Here is a 20,800-nt window from a genome sequence, read left to right as displayed (position 1 = left end):
TATTACTAATAATAATAATAATAATAATAATAATAATAAAACCTTTTATTTGCTTTATCACATACTCAAAGTGCTGAACAATGTAGGATAAAAAAAATCTCTCTCAGACTAACTTGACCACACACACACACACAGACACGCCTCACTAACAATGACACATTTCTTCTGCGTCGTCTCTTTGGACGTTTACCTGCTTGTGCTTCTCGGAAGTGCGGCCACACGTTGCCCACCACTGGCTGCCTGTCCGCGTTGCCGCCGCTGGCCTGCCGCGTGTGCTTCCTCCAGGCGTGGGGCGACGTCGGCGGGGACTGGTGGGGAGACACCACGGGGGAGGTGGTGTCAGGCTGGGAGAGGGAGTAGACAAGGGGAGAGAGAGAGAGCGAGAGAGCGAGAGAGAGAGAGACACACACACATAGTGAGAAAGAGAGAGAGGGGGGGAAGAGAAAGAGAGAAAGGGAAAACAGAGCTAGAGGGAGAGAGTGTTTGTGTGTGTTTGTGTCTACAGAGAGAGAAAGGCAAGAGATGACAGTACAGACAGTGTGTGTGTGTGTGTGTGTGTGTGTGTGTCTAAAGGAGACAAGAAAGGACAAATGAAGGTCATCTCCACTGTCGGTGTATGAATGTGTGAGTGAATGGGTGAAAGTGAGGCTCTAATCTCACTTTGAGTGCTCAGAGAAGCAGAATGCAGTTCATTCACCAGTAAGACATGTACAAATGGCATCAGGAGGCACAAGGCAGCATATACAGCACAGAGGCTGTTAGGGTACAGCATGTTTTGGTTTCTCTGTTTGATCAATACAGACTGAATTCAGCAGTGCCCTTGGCTAGTTTCAATCAAGTGTGTCCATGCCATCTTGGAAGGGTGGATGGACAGTAGTGTCTGGTGATTACCCAGGTACCCTCAGCTTAAAGGTGCTCGAAGCGATATTATGCGGTTTCTAAGCTAAAACATGTTTTGTCACACACAGCAAGCATCACCTCACCATCCGCTAGCTGCCTGTGCCCTGAATACAGTGGGGAAAAAACGCAGCCTCTGGACAGCCCAGGCTCCAAAAATGACAACAAAAACAACCTGGTCCAGCCTGGACCATAAAAACATAAACTGTTCCAATTACCGACGAGATGCGTGTTTAGTTTCAATTGCACCAGAAGGAAGGGAGAGGGCGTAGCGAGCTAGCTCTCGGTTTTGTTTGAAAGTCTACAGAAGTTACATTACCCAACATTGCTTTGAACGCCTTTAACAGATAAGGGTCACTGCAATTACCCACATGTTCTCTCAGCTGTGACAAAGACACTCAAACACTTAGAGCAGCCACACTGACAAAAGCTCCCACAATCTGCTTTTCCTTTCATTTGACATTTGCAAAATTTGACAATATCCAAACTGAATGCGACAGCAATTTACTTGCATTTTAAATGTAATGGTTTCATGTGTCCCAGACTGTTACTGGGTTAGAAAACTGCTGAGTTGTGTATGTGTGTTTGTCTGAATCTAATCGCCCACACACACACACACAGGGTGACTGTTTAAGGGTGTAGGAAGGGAAAAAATGCTGACTTGTCAGATGACACACACTCTTTTATGACGCTAGCACACACATAGGGATGTAACAATTACCGGTATAATGGTAAACCGCAAATAAAAATGTTGACGATAATAATTACCGTTTTCATTTCAAACATCATGATTATCACTGCTGATTACCGCGGTGTGGAAACCGTGTGTTTAATCCTTCCCAGCTTCATCCGAGCCTGCTTTTGACATACAGTAGGCCTGGTTTTAACTACGATTCGGATTAGGCTACTCCTGATTTTAAAAGGCGGAATTTGTTCACCGCAAAATGTGCACTGTATCATGTAGCCACTCTGCGTCTTTTTATGATCGCGTCCAAATTAAATCCATTCCACTCACGTTATCAGGAGAATACAGTAGCCTAAAGTTTTATTTTGAACGCTTACTTGGATTACCCATTGCATCCAAATAACAGAAATTAACTCCAAGTTATGGTAGGGTAAGTTAAGCTATAAGCACATAGCCAATTAAACATGAAGAAAAAAGGGACACTTTTTGAAACTATTTCAGCTTGTGTAGGCCTATCAGTGCTTTCTGAACATATTGAACACACTTTTAGAAATACCGTGATAATACCGAAAACCGTGATAATTTTGGTCACTATAACCGTGAGGTTAAATTTTTATACCGTTACATCCCTACACACACACATCATCTCTGTCAAACACCCTCTCAAGCAAAGCCTAAAGTCCCTAGAACTATTCACTCAATGGTGTGTCTCACACACACAGCTTCTCACCTGTGGATCCCCCAGTTAGATCACCTCCATTAAATCACCCTCTATTATTAACCCACTAAACTATTCACTCAGTGGTGTCTCTTTTACACAGGCACATCACTCTCACTCTCTCACCTGTGGATCTGCTGCAGGCACCACCGACTGGATGACCTCGTGGGACAGGGGGATCTTCTTGGCCTGGCCTCGGCCCGGGGGTCTGGGGATGACGCCCGAGTAAGGCCCCTGGTTCTCAGAGTCCGGGTACATGGCCGTGTGCCTGGTCTCCTGCTCGTTCTTGGCCACCACGAAGCGTGGCAGGGGCAAGTCCTTGACTGTGAACGGCAGAACACACACAGCACAACCTTGCTTGGAGCTTGGATGACACATGTGAGAGTAACCGCCTAAGTATCAGACAGATTATCTGATCAGTTTGTTTCAATTCAACCTGAATCCATAACAAACTGTTGGAAAGGCCCAAATGACAATGCTCTTTTCAACATTAGCACCACAGCGAACATAGAATTACTGAATCAATGATACCTAGGAACAAACTTCTACCTGAAAAATGAATCAGTTAGACACACACAGGCACTTACAGCTAACCTTGACCATCAACATCTCTGACAACCACATTAAAGAACAGAAATATATTGAGATATTCAGAAAATGACCAGCCTCCCCACACATTAAACAAAATTTGGCCAATAACAAGATCACAAATTCATTATTCCATATCCCTGGAGCTTGACAGCAGAACAATCATCATGAGTCATGTCAATTGTAAATGACTGTTTGTTTATGCTTACATGGACATAAGACTGCACTAGGCCACCTCTAAAATGACTCTCTGAAACTAACCTGTGCGGACAGAGAAAGGAGACAATTCTCCAACTACACAACGTGGACAATGTTTTCTAAAAAAAACATCTCTCTTTTTCAATTCGTTGAGACATGATGAAACAATGTGATGCAACTACTCATGCCTCTTCCAAACAGCATCAGCCCTCCAGGGCCTGGTCTGCAATTTCCTGTTTCTATTCTCTTTCTCTCTATCTCCGACCCTACCAAGCTATCACCATTTCCTGTCACTGCCAGCATAAAGAAAAGCGCCTTGTATACTCCTCTGCTTTGGTCTTCTCTATCTCCTAAGTGGTAAATTCCTGGAGGCATTGAATTTGCCAGTGAGCAGAAAGAGACGTTCCTTCTCTGCTTATACTGTGAGAACAATTGGACCTACAGAGGACGTCCCAGACAGGCTAGAAAGTGTTAAGTGGCCACAAAAATTTCGTTGTGACCTTAGTTTAATCGAGACTCTTGTTTCCCCGAGCGGCCTTGAATACAATGTGTCCACTTCTGTGAAGAGGCACGCAGCTTATCTTCTAATCCCTGTTGTGGTTAGTTATGTAATCCCTCCAACTGGCACAATCATTTCATTTGCGACACGACCACTGGCCTCGCTCAGACGTGCAATGGGCACAGTGCCCCAGCACTGGGGTGGCAGGTAGGCAGCGCCATGCCTGAGCAACCAGGAGGACAGAGGCCTGTTGAGCACACTGAGCTTGACTCTCTGCACTTACCTGTGTTTAAGCTTTCCACTCGCAAAGGCAGTCCAGACTGGGCTATAGCGATGAGCTTTAGTGCAATGTAGAACTGACTCCTTCCAAAGTGCCCTAGACGAGTCGCGCCACACAGCTCTGTGATCTGCAAGAAGTACACAGGCACGGTGTTGAGTGCACGGGTAGTTGCGATGTTTTAATGGCAAACAACTGGACAGAACTTGCTGTGAGAGGGGGACAGTTGGGGCGAAGCAAAGACAAGAGAAAGAACAGGGGACGGAGAGAGGCTAACAAATCAAAATTCTTCAGTGACATATGTTGTTCGCTTGTGTCCACGTATCAAACTGAGCTGTTAACAGTAATCTCCTGCTTCACTCTCCGAGATAGAGGAACCAGTGAGATTTATGCAGGGAAGTCTAAGGTCATTGTGATTTAACAAAGGGAATTTGTGAACAACACAGGTTATGCGGAACATGCCCCCATCTGCAGTTCTGTTTGCAAAAGTTAGAGCATGAATGCTGACTGCCATTATGGTTTAACATCAATCAACCTGATTTACACATAAACAAATACAATCTTGCCATTCCAGATTTTCTGATGACAAATGTTACCATTCATTATATAACTCTGCAAGTTGTACACTTGCACAACTCCAGTGAAAACTAAGAGTTGGACCCAGAAGCTTTTTAAGTAGATGACATATAAGCAGTGTATCGTCTTGTGTTTGCTAATGAGTCAAAATGCTTTTTAGACAACAATTGCTAATTCAACACACGAGGAGACACACCCCTTTGTATCACATGCATTCCAACAGCACCATTGCTTTCCACACAAAATGCCCATCTACAATGACAAAATGGTCCCAAAAACATAGTTTCATTTGCATTTTCTACTGGTTTGTTTCTTTCCATTTCGGTGCAGGTTAAGGGTAATGCTACTTAGCACATAATATCGCACCCAACACACCAGGCAAACCTGAAATGCTTCGCTACTGCTTATGGTGAATGTCCTGATGAAAACAAAAATCTATTTAAAGCTTGTTTGGCTGGCGATGCCACCTACTTCAGGTTATTTTGAAAAACTCTGGCTAAATCTAACAAATAGGTTCTAAATCTGAAATCCAAGTAACGTTATAGTTAATTAGGTAAACAACCATGTTATCCTGGTGTTTTTCTTTTCCATTATGTCGACAGCGAAGGTCCAACGCTGGACACAAGCGCCCAAGTAAGTTTGCTAGCAAGCTAATTATCCTTGCAGGCTATAGTGAAGGTTAACAAAATCACACGACACAAATCTTTGCCTGCGGTCATCATCAGACACGAGTGATATATCTGGCCATTAAAGAGAAAATACTCATTATTTTGCCTATTATGGGGTTTCATTCATTATGTTTTGAGATGTCAGTTGAGCAGCTGGATTGCAGCTTAAGTGTGGGCATGTTTGCTAACGTGCTAGCACATCTGGCTAGCAAGCTAACAATCTAGGAAAATTACAAAGCTAGCAGGGAAAAAAGACTTTGATATAAACTGTTATGTTGTATGAACCAAATGTCATGCATTTAGGGAAACATTTGATATATTCTACTGAAAAGTTAAATATTTGTGGGTGGGGGCAGACTAGGTAAACAGAGCAGTTATCCAGCTACCGTGGTCATCTGGTTAGCTTTCTGTAACGTTAACTTAGTGAGGCTGGACACCAATTACTTTGTCAAACTTGAAGCCCAACGGTTTAGAAGCTAGTTCTACCCTCCTTATATCCCATTCTTAGTTCTCTGGCAGTCATTCACTTATTCACTGGCTGGCTAACGATGAAAGCCTCATTTTAAAGATCTTATAGATCGTAATGGCAGAGTAACGTTAGTCAATACCACAGGTAAGTTAACGTTAATGTTAACTTATTACAACTTGGCAGCAACTGTTAGCCATGTTTTTTCCCCTTTAACAGTTCAAGTCTGCAAATCGACGACACAGGCAACGTTTTAAAGTTAACGTTATTTCAAAATCACCATGACAAGAAAAATACACTTGTTTAATTGAGTCATTGTTGGTGTTTATGTTAGTCGACTGGCAAGGAAACAGAAATATGTCCAAGTTAATGTCTTACCTGTAAGACCACATCACTGGGTAACTGAGCCGCCCGAAAAAGGTCAAGAACTTTGCCATTGGAAGCCACTTTTTTGGTGTTGTCCGTGTCACAGTAGATAAACAAATCTGAGTAATACTTCTGCTCCACATCACTCAGGGTTAAACTTTCCATTGTGGCATACAGACCTAACCAGCAAGCCCACCGGCTAGCTCTCCAAACTAGTTTGCTAAACTTGCTAGCAATCCAAGCTAGCCGACGCAGCTAGCTAGAGTTGATCACAAAAAGGGCGAAAAATAAACGCACTGTACGAATAGCTTAGACTAACCTACCGGGAATATGTCCTTTTGTCAGTATATACAAGCATCAGAGACCAATGGGGAGGCAAATTTACCATAAATAACTGTTTATATAACGTTATTTATCTATACCACTCGTTTAACGTTACCGTTAGATTGCAGACGCCTCGCTGGTAAGGTGTAGTGCTCCAGCTTGGTAACGTTATATTAGCAAGGTACGTTAGCCTGTTAGCAGTAGCTTGTTAGCCAGCGACTCGGAAAACTAGCTTCAAAGTCAGCCTCAAAATCCAACTCCCGTTTCGCACGGTGGTGTGTAACGGCGAAAGTATACTTCCCTTCTCACTCCTCTTCTCTTTATGGTCACACCATTTAGTTTTTTTGAACCAAGCACGTTTTAATCCTTGTATGTGATGTCAGAAATAAAGTTTCAGGATCTTTGGGCTCCTTCCTCTTACAGCCAACGCCGCCATTCCTGTGCTTGTGACGTAATCATTTAGACAGAACAACCCGCAAAGGGGGTTCAGGAGAGCCCCGGATGGCTTTCCTCAAGATTACTAACCTACATCAGATGACCATACTGCAACTACCTGTCTCATCATAAATATTACAGGCATTTGAAATATTACAGGGCACAGTGCAACCAATTTGCAACGAGTGTGGTGTCACGTGTGTAGGCTATAATTTAAAATTCACCTGCAGGTGGTTGTTATTGCAATGGTCATGGTGACAAAATGACCAGCAGATGCTACTGTGTATAAATGCTTTATAATGTAGGCCTATGCATATTTTTTGTCCATTTCAATATTCACAAACTTCACCGGGATGTGACGTCAAACACAACATAGAACGCAGAAGTCTGTAGCCTACCTGATTGGTTAATACCAAAGTCACTCCTCCATCCTTTTTAGGTCGCAGTGACAGACGCTGTGAACTTGACAGCTTCATATCAGACTGGTTCTGTCTATGTGTCGGTTATCATGGATTGGATCACTCTCATTCTCTCCTTGATTGTAATTGTAATTTCAGCTCATCTCTTATTCTTTGAGCATTACACAAATGCTCCTCCATGCATAAAAGGATGGATACCATGGTTTGGTGCAGCTTTAGAATTTGGCAAAGCTCCTTTGGAATTCATAGCTGAAGCAAGAGCTAAGGTAAAACATGTATTTACTGTGTGTGTGTGTGTGTGTGTGTTTGTCTGTCTGTTTGTCAGTGTTAGTCATTGTAAAATATTTGACAGATCAGAGCACAGTAGTCCAGATCACAGAAAGTTTGTTCCTTGGGATGATTTATGGCTGTAATTGGCAGTGTCACTAGCAGAACATACTGTCAGTAGAATATAGTTCATGGCCATTTACACAGAGAGAGAAATGGAAAGAGAAAAAGAGATGTGCATACAAACAAGTAGTCTAACTTGTAGAAGCAAAGGTACCCATGCTGCTAATACAGGTGACTAAACATGAGCTGACAGGTTCAGGAGTCCAGCTCCTCCCCTAAATGCTATATTATTTATATGCTATATGCTATTTTGATTTTATTTTGGTACCAAAATATTTGTCTTGGCAAAAAACGTCTCTATAACATCACCAGGAAGCTACTGTAAAATACAGTGATAGTTGCAAAGTTGACAATGTATTGTCAGTAGAATTAATTACTTCAAAAGGCAAATTATTCACACATATTGGATAGCTGATTTTGGAATGCCTCAAAATACTGATCTCAAATTAGTATACAAGTCTATTACACTATCTCACAGTGTTTTAAATTAGAAGTGCCATTCAGGGATTCAACTCGGTAATTCATGTAAGTAGGACTCAGAAAGGGCCCTGTTGACACAGACTGTTTTTTTGTTTGTGGGTTGAAATGAGGGGAACCGTTGTTGTGTTCTACGGGTGGTATTTGGTGGGATGACTGAGCTTTTTGAAAGGCAAACTAGGTTACAATGCTGTTGCTGGGTGACAACTGACACGAAGAGGGAATGGGACACAATTTTGGAACATTTGTTGTTGTTATACCCCCTGTCTTGCTTGCACTTGGCTGCAGGCATTTTCACTCGTCTCATATTAATGCTGTAAGGTTACTTGAGTGCAAACATTTGAAATAGATATTTTAGAAATAAGATAATGAATTAATATACAGTATATCAAATTTGGCTAGCATGTTAACAGATCTTCTGTCCTCCATCATGCTTTCTAAACATGTTGTCACTTGAACTGATGAAACCTTAACAAATCAATCAGTCAATCAATATATATCTATCTATATGCTATATTTTTTTATTAACTCAATTATTGTTTTCATCAGCATGGTCCAGTCTTCACTGTATGTGCTGCTGGCAAGCGCTTGACCTTTGTCACTCTCCATGAGGACTTTCGCACCTTCTTCATGTCCAAAGACGTGGACTTTGAGCAGGCAGTGCAGGAGCCTTGCTACAACACAGGTAGATGCTGTACAGTTCCACTGGTCCTGGCCCTCTGATAACAGCCTCTGGCATATCTCTGCCCTTTCAATGAACCTTCTTTAGCCATGTGGTTTTCATGGTTTTCATGTTTTTGAATACAACTGCTATAGCTGTTAGACAGGTAAGATAAGTGAGTCATAACTGAGTAATCGTGGGCAATGCTGATATTATCTAGAAGGGTTTCTAAAAAAACAACCTGTTCCATTGTAAAACCTGTTTCCAATATATTTATGTGCCAATATATTTGTGTGCCAATATAAACGAAAGGCCAAAAGCATGTTCTTTCCTCCATGATACTGATAGATGAAACCTACCCACATATATCTGTACAGACACTTGTACATAATTCATGGGTAACCTATTGAGGGGTTCCTTTCCACACTGAATCATTTAAGATGCCACCTGTACAGGTACACACAGGCAGTCTAGTGATTTACACATGGGCAGTCTGCTTATAAATACTCATATTCAAACAAGGACTTAAACACTCATACACAAACAAGGGCATACATACTCAGTACACAAAGCATGGTGCCAATGCTAATTTAAGTGTGTGGAACACCCACCCCTCTTCCTCTCCAGCATCCATCAGCAAAGAGAGTTTCTTCAAGTTCCACCCGGCATGCAACGCTCTGATCAAGGGCAGGCTGACCCCGGGGAACTCCGCCATGTTGGCCAACCACCTGTGTGAGGAGTTCAACGAGCACCTGGAACTGCTTGGGGACAGTGGGACCAAATGTCTCAGTGACCTGGTCAGGTACTGTCATTTTAATGTGTGTGTGTGTGTGTTTGTGTGTGTGTGTGTGTTCTTCACCTGGTGTGAATGCAACCGGAACAGGAGGGCATATGCAGTATGAGGTCAGCTAAGCTGAGCTTAATGCTGTGATGCTGTAATCATTTAAAAAACTCATTTTTAAAAGTGGATAAAATTCCAGATTTTAGCAAAGGGTTGATGTTAGGTTTCATCTGTACACGCAAAGTTCCCTGGCACTGTACTCTGGATACAGACATGGGCATGATTCAGGCATGGCTTTGAACATTTCTGATAACTTCAGGCACAGAAATTCTGCTTTGAGCCCTGTGTACAGGCTTGGACTTCACAGTTTCAATGTCTACCAGCTGAGTGACAGTAGATAGCACTCTTGCACAGTTAGCGTGAGCGTTAGATACTCTGAGTATGTTGGCAGAAATGTTTTTGTACCATATTTACAGACAAAGAGATTTTTACTGGTGATATGTATTCCACTGAAGAGACATATTATTCTATGAATGTCATATGCATTTTGCAAAACAATTACTTTGGAGTGAGTCAAAAACACATTTCTTAACATAGGTGTGTCACCACACCCTCTAGACCAGAGGAACTGAACTAACCAGAATGTAAAACTGCTGCAAATGTACACTCATAGCTAAATTACCGGTACCCTCATTATAGTCCGACTCACCATAGAAATGTGTTATCATTTCAAAATGTTAATCTAGAGTTGGTTTTTATCCTCTGTTGCTGGTGGAGACACAGGGGAGGTGTCAGTGGAGTAATATGTAATAAGTTATGCAAAGCTAAAGCATTGACATGATAAATATTGACAGATTTATATTTATAGAACTTGTTTTTTTGTCATTCTTTTTTGCTGGGGACCATGGGGGTTGCGGACCCCTTGATGAAGATCTCCACTCTATTGAGTCCCTTCAGTTATTTCTTTTTGTACACAGTAGAAACCTCCATTATTTTTCATCCATCCTATTTCATTCTCTCTCTCTCTGTCCCTAGCTCTGTCTCTCCTCACTCTCTATCTCTCTTCATGTTGTCATCATAGGAGTGTCATGTACCCAGCAGTTATGAGCAACCTGCTGGGGAAGTGTAATTCACCGCAGCAGAACAACTCCATGAAGGAATTCAAGGACAAGTTCGCCGTCTACGACGAAGGCTTTGAATACGGCTCTCAGCTCCCTGACTTGTTTTTGCGGTGAGCTCTGCTCCTCTCCACTCTGCTTGCTTCTGGCCCAGTGGCCTAATTCACAAGAGGGTCAGTGAACCCCAGGCTGAATTGGCTTACGTAAAATCCATGTCTTATTTGGGTTTGGTTCATGGCCGATTAGGTATGCAAAAAGTGTCTGCTTTAGACACCAAAGCAAAATATAACCACCTGGGGAAAGGTTTTCAAATAACAGTTTTTTTCTTGGTCGCTTTGGTCCATTTCTCAAATAATCATTAAAGGTAGAGTGTTAGAGAAAGGTAAACGATTTCTAACACACAACACTTTTTGTAACATTCAGAGAATATCTACTCATGATCTTTTAGCTCGCTATTCTCTGAGCACTGTGAAGTGGAAACAAACAGTGGGGGAGAGGGGGGGGGCAGCCTGTCCCCAAAACAATAACAAAACAGTGTGGAGCTTCTCAGGGATCGAGCACTGAAGGGAGGAGTGAGCTGTCTCTCTGGTGTGTTTTGTTTGGTCTTAAACATAAACAAATGTGACCAGCAACACTTTATTTGCACAATAGTAAGTCCCCAAAACAATAACAAAACAGTGTGGAGCTTCTCAGGGATCGAGCACTGAAGGGAGGAGTGAGCTGTCTCTCTGGTGTGTTTTGTTTGGTCTTAAACATAAACAAATGTGACCAGCAACACTTTATTTGTTTATTATTTATAAGTATAAGTATATATACTCATTTGATCCTGTGAGGGAAATTTGGTCTCTGCATTTATCCCAATCTGTGAATTAGTGAAACACACTCAGCACACAGTGAACACACACTAATCCCGGTGCAGTGAACTGCCTGCAACAACAGCGGCACTTGGGGAGCAGTGAGGGGTTAGGTGCCTTGCTCAAGGGCACTTCAGGTCGGGGTCGTGCCTGCTGGTCAGGGTTCGAACCGGCAACCCTCCGGTTACAAGTCCGAAGCGCTAACCAGTAGGCCACGGCTGCCCCAAATAACTAGGGGGCGTGGTTTTTGCGAACGGTCAATTGTCTTGCCACGATCTGTGGAGCTTACAGACAACAACAAGTGCATTTCTCAAAAAAAATTTTGCAAACTCACACACAGAGTAGATTACCTGCAAAAGCATGTCACTTGCTCAAAAGGTTCAGTTGATGTCAGTCTATGTCAGTCAATAACATATGAGTGTAATCAGAGTGAAAATTTCCTGTGTCTCTGTTATGGACAAGAGTCAAACTGATTTATATGAGGATGTTTTATATGGGCATGAGCATTTTCTAATGAGCCCTGAGGAATCCTTCCCTCTCATTGAGATATTGCTTATTGCACTTTCATCGTGTCAATAATTTATTTGATTTTGACATTTATCGGTGATATAAGTATCAGCATCAAAACAAATTATTGCGGCAACATTGATTGCAAGAATCTTACAGTAGCTTAAAAATATAAAAATATATAAAAAGTTAATTCAAAACGGTTTGGGTTTTTTGCTTATAAATACTATGTCCACATTCACTATATTATCGATTATATTCATTAAAATACAGTAGATGCTAAGATAATAAAAAATAAAATATTCATAAAATTGTTAAATGGACAGTGTCAATATTAGAATTTTACTATTAGGCTATTTTCATTTTACTTAGAAGTAGCCTACCTTGTATGGAGGTCTATCATATATGTAATTAACAGTTGTAAAGTAAACTTTTATTTTTACAGTATTTACAGTAGTTGAAATGAAATATTGGGTCCGGTGTCTGCAGGGAATGGGCAAATGCCAAGAACTGGTTATTATCACTGATGAGGAACATGGTGGTCAGAGCAGAGGAGGGTGAAGACACTGACACAGGCAGAAAGGTGAGCAAAGAGCAGCGTCTACAATGGACATCATGAACATTCACATGCAGGTTACATGGTATCAGCGTCTACAGTGGTCATCATGAACATTCACATGCAGGTTACATGGTGTCAGCGTCTACAGTGGTCATCATGAACATTCATATGCAGGTTACATGGTATCAGCGTCTACAGTGGTGATCATGAACATTCACATGCAGGTTACATGGTAGCAGCGTCTACAGTGGTCATCATGAGTTAATACAATTGCTAATACGTTACTAATACAAACACACACTGAAGTCTATGAAGAAATGGACATATACTTACAACCAAACGTTTTATGAAAGAATATATCCCTTCTGTGTAACTGATAGCTGTCCTGTCGGTGTCTTTATTTATTACGTGGATAGCACTGGTATAAATCTTTTTTTAACCAAGGGTTTATTATATACTTTGGCTTTACTCCATTACTCCATATCTTTTATACGTTGGCTTTACTCCATATCTTTAATGTCTTTTGCTCTTTAGACTTTGCTGCAGCATCTAGTTACAACGATAACGGACAAGTTCCTTCCCAACTTCGGCCTTCTCATGTTGTGGGCATCCCTGGCTAATGCAATACCTGTAAGTTAAAACTCAAAGTAAATATAAGAAACCATTTTGAAGAAATTAATGAAAAAAATAATTTAACCATGAAGTGTGATTTAATAACTCACTGCAATGTGGAATGTGGAAGGTTCAAATGTGTCAAGATGACACCCTTTTTGTGTCATCATTGAAAGTCCAACTGTTAAATGTACATAGCAGCTTTATAACATAGAAATAAGCAGAGGATTTTATTTATTACCCCCTCAGATAACATTTTGGGCTGTTGCCTTCATGATGTCCAAACCCTCGACCTACAAGAAAGCCATGGAGCAGATAAATGCAACACTAAAAAATCAAGGTACAAAATAGTCGGCCAGGCTCAATCCTAAGAAGTTGCCTTCTCAATAGAAACGCATAAACACACAGCATCGGGCAGTGATGCAGGTTGATGTGTCATAAACTCTAAGGCAGATAACACACAGAAAGCCACTACGCTGATTCTGCATGTATCTCCAATTGGTCCCATGTGCATTCGAAAGAACTGCTATTTTATCAGTCACTTCTGTAAATCTTTTCCAAGTTATACCCTTTTAAAAAAAGGAATATTGCAACCAGATATTCTACACTGTATTCAGATTTACAGATAATAACAACTGAAAAAGCTTTTTCTACTCAGAGAATTGATAAAGAATTGATAATGAATCGGACCGATAATGGCATCAGTACTCATAAAATACTATCAGTTTCCATTCCTCCCTGATGGCACACAAATCAGATCACATTTTCATTTTTTTTTATGGCGGGTGAAAGGAAGATAACAGAGTTCAGAGGGTTTAGTTGTTCACCTCTGCTCTTATTGTTCTCCGTTTAGCCACTAGAGGGCAGCAGACTGTTACACTTAGAGGGACTACTGGTAGGCAGCCAGCTAGGCATGGAAAGAACAGCAACAACCGAAGTCTCATGAGATATTTACAATCATAAAAGCTCCTTATAAACAGATGTGCCGCTGCAATAAGGGAAATCATGATACTCAGCACCTGGTTAATTACCGTAATAAAGGCAGTATGTAATATGATCTTAATATCCTGGATGGATTTCCAAAGTGGTGATGCCACCTGTGTGGTGGTGCCTTTGTATTTTACATTCAATAAATATAATGTGTGATTAACTCTGTTCACTTTTTCCAACTCTCTGTGGCTCTGTTTCTTTCTGTTTATCATTGCTTCTGTCTCTCTCTTTTTTCTTCTCTTTGTTTATCATTGCTTTCTCTCCCTCTCTCTCTCTCTCTCTCTCTCTGCCTCTGGTGGTGTCAGACACTAAGAACACCAGTGTGACGCTGGAGGACCTGCAGGAGATGCCGTATGTGAAGTGGTGCATCCTGGAGGCCATCCGGCTCCGGGCCCCTGGTGTCATCACCCGCAGGGTGGTGCGGCCGCTCAAACTGCAGGTGAGCGCTGGGGTGCAGATGGCTGGACAGGGACCCCTGTGACTATGTACTCTCCCCACTTTCTTTAGTTTAAAATGGTGTTCTTTAGTGTGTTTTTGTTGTGATGTGTTTTTAAATTAGACTTTTAGGAATTAATGTATGAGCAGTATAATACTGTATCTGATTTTGAACAACTGGTATACTTGAAACTTGAGAAACTGACTTACTGTGTTAAAAACAATAGCTGCATATTTACTATTAATGCACAGTAGCTCAATATCTAAATAGCTAAAGCTAAGTGCTAAGATAATTAACCCAGTTTTCATAGAACATTACTCTAGCCCAGAATACTGAATGGGGAAATGAAATGTTATTGTAGTGGTTATGGGTCATAGGATATGATTTATGTTGCTGTGTCCTACATTTGGGACAAGTCCTGAGCTAGGTTTGTTTTTTCAGAGTCCCTAGTGTGAAAGTGTGTAATGCTGTTATTTTAGTAGAACAGCAAATTAGTACCACCAGGAAAAGCTATTCATCACAGAAATGTGTCAAATTGTAACATGTTATCTAAAATATGTAAACATGCCTTTTATACACACACAAGTGCATATAAACATACCTTGTATATTGCATGTACACATTTTAAAATGTCTTGTGTGTGCACTGGTGATTTCCTCTGTTCGCAGAACTACACTATTCCTTCAGGAGACTTGCTGATGGTGTCTCCCTACTGGGCACACCGAAACCCAGAGTACTTCCCTGACCCAGAGGAGTTTAAGCCAGTGAGTGCCCATCAGTCAACCCCTATCTCACACCACACCACCACAACACAGGGATGCTCTGTGAAAGTTCACTGGCAAAGGCATTTTTCAAAATCCGCCTTATGAAACATGAAAAGCCCAATGAGGAATGGCAAAGACATGTCATATCGCGTGTGTGTGGTCACATCATTGTGAAATGTGTTGTAATGGCAATGGCAATGGTGGTCTCCATCCTATAATTTTCCCTCATGTAGAAGGAAAGTGATATTGCTGTATTGTCGTATTGCCCTGTAGACTGAGTGACCCAATCAGTGTGTGTGAGGAGTTAAGGACAATTATTCTCACAATTAGCCTTCCTTTGCCTCCTTTCTTTTAATGACCTTCTCAAGTAAAGGAAACAGCCCCTTTTTTTTCAGCAAACTTTTTTTAGTGTATTAGCTTTTTTTCCCCACTTTAAATGCGTTTTTTGGCATCGGCCATGTTTACTTTTTAACTCTGGGTGATTTAGAGCCTCCTCTCGAACGCTCCATCCTAGCGCTGTCCGCACGGCCGATGGAAATGCACTCTAATTTTACCCTGCGAGTGCAGGGCTGGGCCAGTGTACTCGTACTCTTCGTTTTTTCTCTAAGTAGGCCTTTAATATTTGATCCCAAGACAGGCTTCACTTACCAAATAAATGGACTTTGTACATTTTAATGCATTTGTAAAAGAGATGGTGGAGTAGTGGTTAAGTACCTGGATTCTTTTACTTTTTTTGGAGGGGGGGGGGCATAAGAGTTTTAAAAATAGCCCTCAAAGGAAAGGTCTCTGGTGTATGACTTACTTTGAGGTTTTTTCTGCACTTGTACTCCTCGTAATAAAGCATTTTCTTCCCACAGGAACGATGGGAGAAGGCAGATTTAGTAAAGAATGTATTCCTGGAAGGGTTCGTGGCATTTGGAGGAGGCAAATACCAGTGCCCAGGAAGGTTAGCAAAACAGCCTTTACAGCCCTGCCTTTACAAAGCCGTCTACAGGCACTGTTTGGAGCACTCCTCCGTCCACACGACCACGACTGGTCACATTAAACCTCTTATATAATTACACTATGTCACACACATGCATCCACACATGCAGTAGCAGCTAGGCTTACTGAGATTTCAGAATTGCAGCAGTAGCCTCCCTGCCTCCAAGATTTGAACTCATAAAAGGTGCAAAATGCCATCTTGGACAGTCCATAACTTGCATACCAAAACTGACCACAAGCAGACTGGCGCTCATCTGGCCTGGATCTTAACTGGTGCTGGTGTCACTGCCACCAGAAGGCGATATCGGAGGCGTCCATATTGTTGCCCCTGGCAGTACTGGCTGTCACGAATGTCACTGCCCGAGGACCCACTGATCTGCCAGGTTGTCGGGGCAAAATGTGAACGAAGGATAGAAACACAAAATAGATGTATTTGTGTGTCTGTGTGTGGGCAGGGAAGATAATCAAAGCTGGATGATTTCATGAGGAATAACTATGAATCTGAAATGTACCTAATTTAGAGATGAATATTTAGCATGCAACTGACCTTCTACACGCCCCTCCTACATATCTGATCTTCTCCCACACACACACACACACCCCTTACGGAAAGCGTGATGAGTGTATAATGACTAATGTGGCTGATGTTATCGTCATTTGAGACGATACAGCACCGTTATCACTAAAAGAAAAGTTCAGTTCAATATCTTTAGTAGTGCTGTGCCTGTGTGTGGAGCTAGTGGGTGTGGCACTTGTTTTGACTGGTAAACTAATGCGCTGCAGCAAACTGCCACCAACCATCTAACACACACACACACACACACACATAAAAGTCCCCCTGGTCTCCTGAGAGACCTCAGCGAATCAATGCTGCCCTGGGAACCTGAGCAGGCCATGGTGGTGTGCCGCTAGCCGAGACAGATCAAGGGGAGAACGTTCCCAGTTGCACATGCACATCAAACGAGGCCAGGGCAGACGTGCGTCCCCCTAACCACTCCCCACCCTCAAACACTCCCCCCCGCCCCCCACACACACACACTTTCCCAACACCCCCACACACACACCCCACTTCCCCAACACCCCCCCCCCACACACACACACACACCCCAATTCCCCAACACCCCCCACCCCACCAACTACCCCCACCAACTACACCCCCTTGCCCCTGACCTCCCCGCCAGACCTGACTAGAGCAGAGCAGTGTGCTGGACCAGGCTGGCCCACCCTGGTTGCGCTCTGCTACGGCCCTCCCTCACTCGGTGTGGGAATCGCAGAACCTCCCAGTCGTCCAGAGAGAGAGGGAGAGAGAGAGGCCGGGGGAGAGAAAGAGAGAGATGGAGAGACAGAGATTGAGTGAGGGAGGAACAGACAAACAAGGAAAGGCAGATGTATGTATTGCACCAAAAAAAACAAAAAAAAAGTCTGATTATATAACCCGCCCTTTTTAAAAACTTTTGAACGTTTTCCAAACATAACCTCTCCTAAACTTAATGGATATCAAGGACGCCACCAAGGAATCTAAAGAGCTGGCGTCCCTGAATCCCAGCTGTGACGGCTAGCAGTGAGCGTCTCCACGTTATATTTATAGGCCATGTCAAGAATCAGTGGTGTCCCTCCAGAGTCCAGTGGTGGTGATTTTTATTAGATCTTGTTAGAGCTGCGTCCCTTGTGACCATAGCATTTATCCCCCTGGGCAGAGTACTGGACGTCCATTCCTTGGGATGGAACTGCATTCACTGCTGACTTGGGAACAGAGGAATCCCCTCCTCTCAATAAATGAAAATCTGGACAGTCCAGGCACACGTGGACAATCAAGGAAGCCAGTTTTCAGTATGCTGTGGTCATAGCAAAGAAACATTTTGATTTTAAAATGTTTTACACATATATGTCAACATTCTTGTAACATATAATCCCCATACGTGTTGGTTTCAGAAACAGCTTTTTTATTTTGTCAGTTCTGTTTAATACTGTATATATGAAGAAGAACATCTTCATCTTCATATAACCGATGTGTAATAGTATTTCTACACTCAAAGGATAAGGCTAGGTTTGATTTTTCAGCTACAACTGTGAGCTGTAGTGCTCCCCCCTCCTCTTCATTCCTAATGCAGTCGGCTGGATGAAATCTCCTAGTACTGCATGGAGTCTATTAAGGCCTCTCAGATCCACACTGTTGATTCATCACTCAGAGATTACAGGCCATTGATGAGAATCAAAGCCACGAACCCGAGGCTAAGAGGCCCCCGCTTAAGCAGCTCCACTGGGTCCAGGGTCTGACTCAGCCTTCCCATTTCAAAGACACCTCCATTCACAAATCCACCCAGAGAAAAGGAGATAGACACCCTCTCTCTCTCTCTCTCTCTCTCTCTCACTACACACACACACACACTGTCTCTCCTTCTCTCTCTCACTACACACACACACACTGTCTCTCCTTCTCTCTCTCACTACACACACACACACACACACATACACACAAACACACACAGACGCACACACACACACACACGCAAACACACACGTACACACACACACTCCATCTGTTTTCAACCTATCCCTGCCTTGATTCTGCCAAAGCACCGGCACGAGTCACGACCTCCGTTGTCACACCTGACTTCCTGATTTAGGGCGCGCAGTGGCGGAACCTGAGGTCACCCCATCCAGCAGAGAGCACACACAGCTGTCAGGACGATTGTTGTCAGGGGCGCTAGGGTTTGACTTTGGAAAGCGCCGGAAATAACAGCAGTCAGCTGGCACCAACCGTGCAGTGCAGTGCCGTGCCACTCTGCACCGCGCCGCACGCCTCAACCAGCAGCCCTGACTGGGTGCCCATCTAATTTGATCATTTTAAGAGATTGGCCCGCCGCCTGCGTCACCAGCACAATGCCCCGCCATGAGTCACACACTTGTCTTCAAGGTTATTATGACAGACCGAGCCTAGATTCATTACCATGCACACACTCTCTCAGTCTCTTCTCTCTCTCTCTCTCACATGGACTATCAATTTCTTGTTCCTTTCTTCCTGTTTCTGTCTTCTGTTATTGTCTCTTATTTTCCTGTTTTGCTTGCTCTATTTTTGTCACTACCTATTTTTGCCTCTCTTGTCTAATCACATTTTTTTTCCTTCTCTCTTTCTCTCTCTCTCTCTCTCTCTCTCTTCCTAGTTCACTTTCAGTGTTTCCTACCTGCATTTCCCCCATTTCAGCTGTCCACTCCATCTAAGAGAGATGACTGTCACAGCCTGCAGTAGTGATCAGTAGTTGGACATCTTCTCCGTTCCCTTGTTTCCCATTGGCTGTGTTGGCTCAGTGTCTCTTTTGGCTCTGGGGAAGGGGGAAATAGAACCAAGATGCTATCTCTCCAAACAATGGAGACCAGGCCAAGGACAAAGAATGCAGGGAGGTGCACTGCATCAAAAAACATCAGTAAAAATGCACAAAAAGAACATTTCACTTTAGTGAACTTCACTTTAGAACTTCACTTTTTGCATGAAAAGGTCTAGGGCTAGGTGGTGTTTATTTGTTTGTGTTTATAAACTAGCTTTTATTATTAACCGATGCTATGCAGCTAATAGGATAGCTCATAGAGTAATAATGTATGTGTTTTGTTGTTGTTTTTTTAGGTGGTATGCAATAATGGAACTGCACATGTTTGTGGCCATGATTCTCTACAAATTTGACTTTACTCTTTTGGATCCTTTGCCCAGTCCGGTAAGCATTATTATGCTTATGATATGAAATTAGTAAGCTTTTGTCGATTTGTGAATAGACAATCTAAGTAGTGTCTCAGCTGTTTGACCCTAATAAAAAAGTTTGACCGCAATAAAAAAAAAGGAAAGCCTATGCCTGAAGTGCACCAGTGCCTTGAGCTAAACCATTCATGGGTCATTGGGTGGACAGCTCCGTACCAGATGAGCGGTCCTGACAGTTAGAGACCTGTACATGGGTGTGCAGAGACCTGACTCGGCATAAAAATCTGTGAGGGTCACTACACACAGCGCATGATGGGATTTACCAGTCTACTTTTTTTTACGAGGAAAACCCAAATGTTTGGAGAAATCACAAAGACTCAGCATCTTCGAGTGTGGTTTAGAGAGAGGAAGAATAGCTGTAAAATCAGTCGAGAAGTGAAGTTTCAGTCGACCTTAATAATTCACTGAAAATGTTCAGATTGAGTAACTGAACATGCAGCCTTTGTATCTTTAGTAGTGCTCTGGTCAGGACTGTTTTGGATACTGTTTGTACAAAGGCTTGTGGTCTTTGTGCCAGAGAAACCGAGAGGACGCATGATGAGTCACTCTCACTTTTTTGCTCCGCAGAGTCCACTTCACCTGGTGGGCACACAGCAACCTGAGGGACCATGCACAGTGGAGTACAGGCGCCGGTAGTGTGTCGCCACCACCACCACCAGGGGGCGCTGTACCACACGCTCCCATCCAGAACAACACAGCTAACTAAGACTAACCACAGATAGGACCTCTACAACAAAGGCAATACTAATGTTTTGGAAATCCAGTTAATAAAGCATCCACAGTGGTGCCTTTTTATATGA

At 42.7% G+C, this 20,800-nt stretch overlaps 2 protein-coding genes across 8 annotated transcripts in view; one reads left to right on the top strand and one right to left on the bottom strand.

Annotated features, from left to right (window-relative positions):
* The window catches only part of reps1 (RALBP1 associated Eps domain containing 1), a 21,841-nt gene extending 15,112 nt beyond the window's left edge, over window positions 1-6,729 (bottom strand). For 3 of the 5 annotated variants that reach the window (XR_007194296.1, XM_048249990.1, XM_048249992.1), the window contains exons 1-4: window positions 5,951-6,728; window positions 3,869-3,992; window positions 2,427-2,623; window positions 191-344 (exon numbers count right to left, since the gene is read on the bottom strand). Coding sequence is in view for 4 of the 5 variants with exons in the window: in XM_048249990.1 (XP_048105947.1) it covers window positions 191-344; window positions 2,427-2,623; window positions 3,869-3,992; window positions 5,951-6,103 (628 nt within the window). In the remaining variant the exon portion in view is untranslated. Of the gene's footprint in view, window positions 1-190; window positions 345-2,426; window positions 2,624-3,868; window positions 3,993-5,950 lie in introns of all 5 variants that reach the window. The other 2 variants (XM_048249991.1, XM_048249993.1) reach the window with 1 other exon arrangement.
* LOC125298985 (24-hydroxycholesterol 7-alpha-hydroxylase) lies at window positions 4,755-20,800 on the top strand. Of its 3 annotated transcripts, XM_048249996.1 has the most exons (13): window positions 4,755-5,719; window positions 7,255-7,382; window positions 8,533-8,668; window positions 9,272-9,446; window positions 10,507-10,656; window positions 12,394-12,487; window positions 12,998-13,093; window positions 13,325-13,415; window positions 14,371-14,504; window positions 15,170-15,265; window positions 16,123-16,211; window positions 19,872-19,959; window positions 20,568-20,800. In XM_048249996.1, the coding sequence occupies exons 3-13, from the start codon at window positions 8,614-8,616 to the stop codon at window positions 20,634-20,636; spliced, it is 1,137 nt and encodes a 378-aa protein (XP_048105953.1). In that variant the 5' UTR covers window positions 4,755-5,719; window positions 7,255-7,382; window positions 8,533-8,613; the 3' UTR covers window positions 20,637-20,800. The 3 variants fall into 3 exon arrangements, with proteins under 3 accessions (XP_048105953.1, XP_048105951.1, XP_048105952.1); XM_048249994.1 differs by lacking the exon at window positions 4,755-5,719 and having other exon boundaries at window positions 7,180-7,382; XM_048249995.1 differs by lacking the exons at window positions 4,755-5,719; window positions 19,872-19,959; window positions 20,568-20,800 and adding an exon at window positions 19,414-19,864 and having other exon boundaries at window positions 7,180-7,382.

The sequence above is a fragment of the Alosa alosa genome, chromosome 8 (assembly GCF_017589495.1).
Source record: "Alosa alosa isolate M-15738 ecotype Scorff River chromosome 8, AALO_Geno_1.1, whole genome shotgun sequence".
Taxonomy (NCBI): Eukaryota; Metazoa; Chordata; class Actinopteri; order Clupeiformes; family Clupeidae; genus Alosa; species Alosa alosa.
This window is presented reverse-complemented; position numbering and strand designations above follow the sequence as displayed.

Bases quoted from the DNA above. Each gene is read 5' to 3' on its own strand.
- LOC125298985 (XM_048249994.1), top strand. From the start codon at position 7,206: ATGGATTGGATCACTCTCATTCTCTCCTTGATTGTAATTGTAATTTCA. The intron at 9,447-10,506 runs GTACTGTCATTT...TTGTCATCATAG, and splicing joins TGTCTCAGTGACCTGGTCAG to GAGTGTCATGTACCCAGCAG. The intron at 13,416-14,370 runs GTACAAAATAGT...TGGTGGTGTCAG, and splicing joins TGCAACACTAAAAAATCAAG to ACACTAAGAACACCAGTGTG.